Below are 3,580 nucleotides of genomic sequence, written 5' to 3' on the forward strand. Positions count from 1 at the left end.
AGTAACATTTGATAAGAGATGGCAAACTGTCCACATAAGATTGAAAATCCATCACATAATAATAGTACATAGAAAATCTGAACACTCACATGTCACTTCTAGGTAGATTCTGCGGCTGATGGCGGGTGGCACCCCATTGGAAGCAACACACAGATAGGCTCCCATATGAAACCTCGACACACGGATAATGTTGAGTTCCTCCCCGCTGTGTAGTGTTACTAAAATAAAAAAAAACATATACATACATATATATATATATAGAAAAGAAAGTTACAAAAAAAGTATCAAAATACTACCCTATAAAGTAGAATTCTACGACCTTTGGGATAGTCAGCGTGTCAAAGGTATAGCGAAGAAAAGTAGTATTGGAGGTCAGTGTGAAACAATAATAGGCTTGTAAATCAATGTTTACTCGCCCCTTATGGAAAATTTGCAATCGAGTTCAGTCTAGATATCTGTTTCCAAATCCGAGCCATTACCCAAAGACGGACATATCCACGTTCAATAGGGTCATAACAGTATTCTGGTGAACAATAATGGTTTCAATCAGATTTTTTTTTTAAGTATCTTCTCCTTATGTAAACAAAAACTGGAAAAAATTGAATCACAAGAATTTCCGGGCAGCTGAGGATTTACAAATAACTTCCCTTTGTAAATTGTACGTCGGGCAAGAATCTCATTATGCTTATTCCCTTTCAGACAATGACGCTTGTTTGAAATTACATTGCTACCTGCTGATTTGTTTGCAATTCTCGATATTCTATTTAAGAATGGCGCGAACGAGACTTTTTTTTCCCACTTTTTTTGATTAACTTTGTCAATAAATAAATAACACAGCTCAGAAAATAGAAAACTTTTTTGCAAAATATAAACCCGAAACTCCTCTATTTAATAATAATTAATTAAAAAAATAAATAAAAAAACTGAAACTTGTTAACCTTTATATTTTTGGGTTACAATTTGAAAAAAATTGTAGACATAAATTCCTACTGTCGTCCGTCTGTCTGTCTGTCTTCCTTAATCTCGAGAACAGTGTTAGATAGATGAAAGTCCAGATCAGATATGGAAAGATTAGGAACAGAATGCCTCAATTAACTATAACAAAATTCCGATTTAGAACGAACGTCAAGTGATTTCAATTCAAAAATTTCCCCTTTAACCGATTTAATAGATAACCTGTATAATTCTATTTTTATCAGGAAAAACACGATGTACAGTACAGGGGTAAGACTACTAAATTTAAATCGAGAGCATATATTTTAAATTAAATAAATTAAAAATATGATTAAAAATTGAAGCCCGGCATCTTTATAATAATTTTCGCTCGTATTTTCTTTTCTTATTTATTTATTAATTTTTTTTTAAAATAAATCACTGTATCTGTGCAAAACTTCCGTTTAAAACTAAACGATTTTCCGAAAGTTTCATTTCGTGTGTGTAATAATGTTGACAGAGCACTAGTAAACTCTCCCTTCACTTCGGCTTTATCTATACAATATGTCATTATTGCAGAGAATTATATCCCCAGGAGTTATACTATCCTCACCTCAATAAGGGATATTGTAATAACCCGCTTATCAGATTTGTAAGAATAATATTGCAATAACAGTAGATTCTTCTGATACCATGGATTAAAAAATATTTACAAAAAGTATTGAAGTTTTGTTGTTATTATAAAAATCATTTATTTTACTTAAATTTAACCTTTTAAATCTGATATTNAAATAATTTAAATTGAGATAATACGTAAGACATGTAACATTTACTTTAATGAAAATGTTAAGTCGAAAAATTTCTAATTCCTTTCTTAAATAGATTAAGACCACGTGTCTTAATTTTACTTTCACTTTTTTTTTATTTTATTTTAATTCTCTTTCCCTTCTTTCCCTCAATTCCCATTTTTCTATTTTTCTTCATTCTCAATAATCATCTTAGGATTTTCTGTAATTCTACAAGTTACTTTTTCGGTTATTGTAGTTCAATTAGCCACATTTCACTTCAAAACACGTTCCTCATTCATTCGTTCTTCTTTAAAGTAAGAAAAGATTTCTGCACTGGTAATGTGATTAGGTAAATTCTAGACATTTGTTCTCGCTCATTTCTTTGTCATTGTGATTATCCTGTCGATAGGAATTTTTCTTTAATTTAAATGGATTCAAAAATTAAATCGACTTTTGTTTATAACAAATTTACTAAATTCGTTTAACTTTATTTTATTCATTTATTTTATATAAAGTAGAATTTATTAAAAATTCGATAAAATATAAATGGATTTATTTATTAAGTTTATTTATTTAAAAAAAAATATATATATATTTTTTTTAATTTGGAATTTTTCCGTTATGTATACGCATGTTTTATTTATTAATTTTGTCTTTAATTTACATTTATATTCTATCAGTTGAAACGTAATAAAAAATATATTAAAGAGAATATATAATGAGATGTTAGAGTGAAAATGTAATTAGATATGTAGTAAATGTATAGCTAAAAAATATATTAAGAAGAACATAAATTATGTAAAGAAGTGGAGTGCGCATTATAGGACGAAAATAAGCTTACAAGATGAGTAAAAACGAAAATATAGCTTAAAGCATTGAAGATAAAGCTTAAAATTTATAAATAAATAAAAAATTAAATAGAGAAAAATATTTAACATGATGAAAAAGATTGAAAGAGGTAAGATGGAAGCGTGGCTAGTCACAAATATAGGCTCCATTCCTCTTTGAAATCCATAAAATTATATAAATAAAAGCATTAAAACAAATTTTTAGCTATCTATTAGGAAAATATATTTTAATTTTTATCACTTTGGTCCTCTTTATATCTAGGATCTGCGCCAAATGGCCTACTGACCCCTTCTATCTGAGCCTGATGTTGATTATGTTTAACATATAAAAACGGTTATCTTAATTATCGTACATCTTAATTAATTAAATATTATTCAAATTAAAATAAAAATCATATAACTATAATCTTACTTAAAATATTTAATTTTATTTCAATAATAAAATAAAAAAAAATTAATTTTTAATCACAAAAAATAATTAAAAAATTAATTAATTTTAATGATATCGAAATAAAAATTAGTCATTAAATAATATAATAAGTTAAAAAGTTTTATGTTTATAAAAAATAATAATAATAAGATATATTTGTAAAATTTCTAATTAAAAAAATACATAATAATAATTTTAAAAACTATAAATCATAATTTTTGACGCTGTTTAATTATAAATAAAGTTAATTTTTATTATTATTTTAATAAAGATAGAATAAAATTTTAATATAAAGTTTAATTGTTTTTATATAAATTTCGTGTTTTCTCTCTATAATATATAATATATTATAATATATGTAAAGAATTGCATCCTAGTGATAACAATCATCGATTGAAAAATAACATTACTCGAACTAAATTTGCAAAAAAAAATGTATATATATATATATATTTCCTCATTTTTTTTCCATAAAATATTTCTCTACATTTGTTCTTTTGATATTCAACCAATAAGAAACACGCAACACAAATTAAATAACATTCCCTCTCGTAAAACTAAGAAATTCAATATTATTGTAG

The 3,580-nt window shown here is 25.7% G+C and overlaps 1 protein-coding gene across 3 annotated transcripts in view; it reads right to left on the bottom strand.

Annotated features, from left to right (window-relative positions):
* LOC111614811 (lachesin-like) overlaps positions 1 to 353 on the bottom strand; it is a 17,424-nt gene extending 17,071 nt beyond the window's left edge. Inside the window, exons 1-2 of one of the 3 annotated variants that reach the window (XM_023356179.1) lie at positions 297 to 353; positions 90 to 218 (exon numbers count right to left, since the gene is read on the bottom strand). In XM_023356179.1, the coding sequence (XP_023211947.1) occupies positions 90 to 165 (76 nt within the window). In that variant the 5' untranslated portion in view covers positions 166 to 218; positions 297 to 353. Of the gene's footprint in view, positions 1 to 89; positions 254 to 296 lie in introns of those variants that run through there. The other 2 variants (XM_023356178.1, XM_023356177.1) reach the window with 2 other exon arrangements.
* Positions 354 to 3,580: the final 3,227 nt, after the last annotated feature.

This window comes from Centruroides sculpturatus, unplaced genomic scaffold, assembly GCF_000671375.1.
Source record: "Centruroides sculpturatus isolate CEXI.00-Female unplaced genomic scaffold, Cexi_2.0 scaffold2059, whole genome shotgun sequence".
NCBI lineage: Eukaryota > Metazoa > Arthropoda > Arachnida > Scorpiones > Buthidae > Centruroides > Centruroides sculpturatus.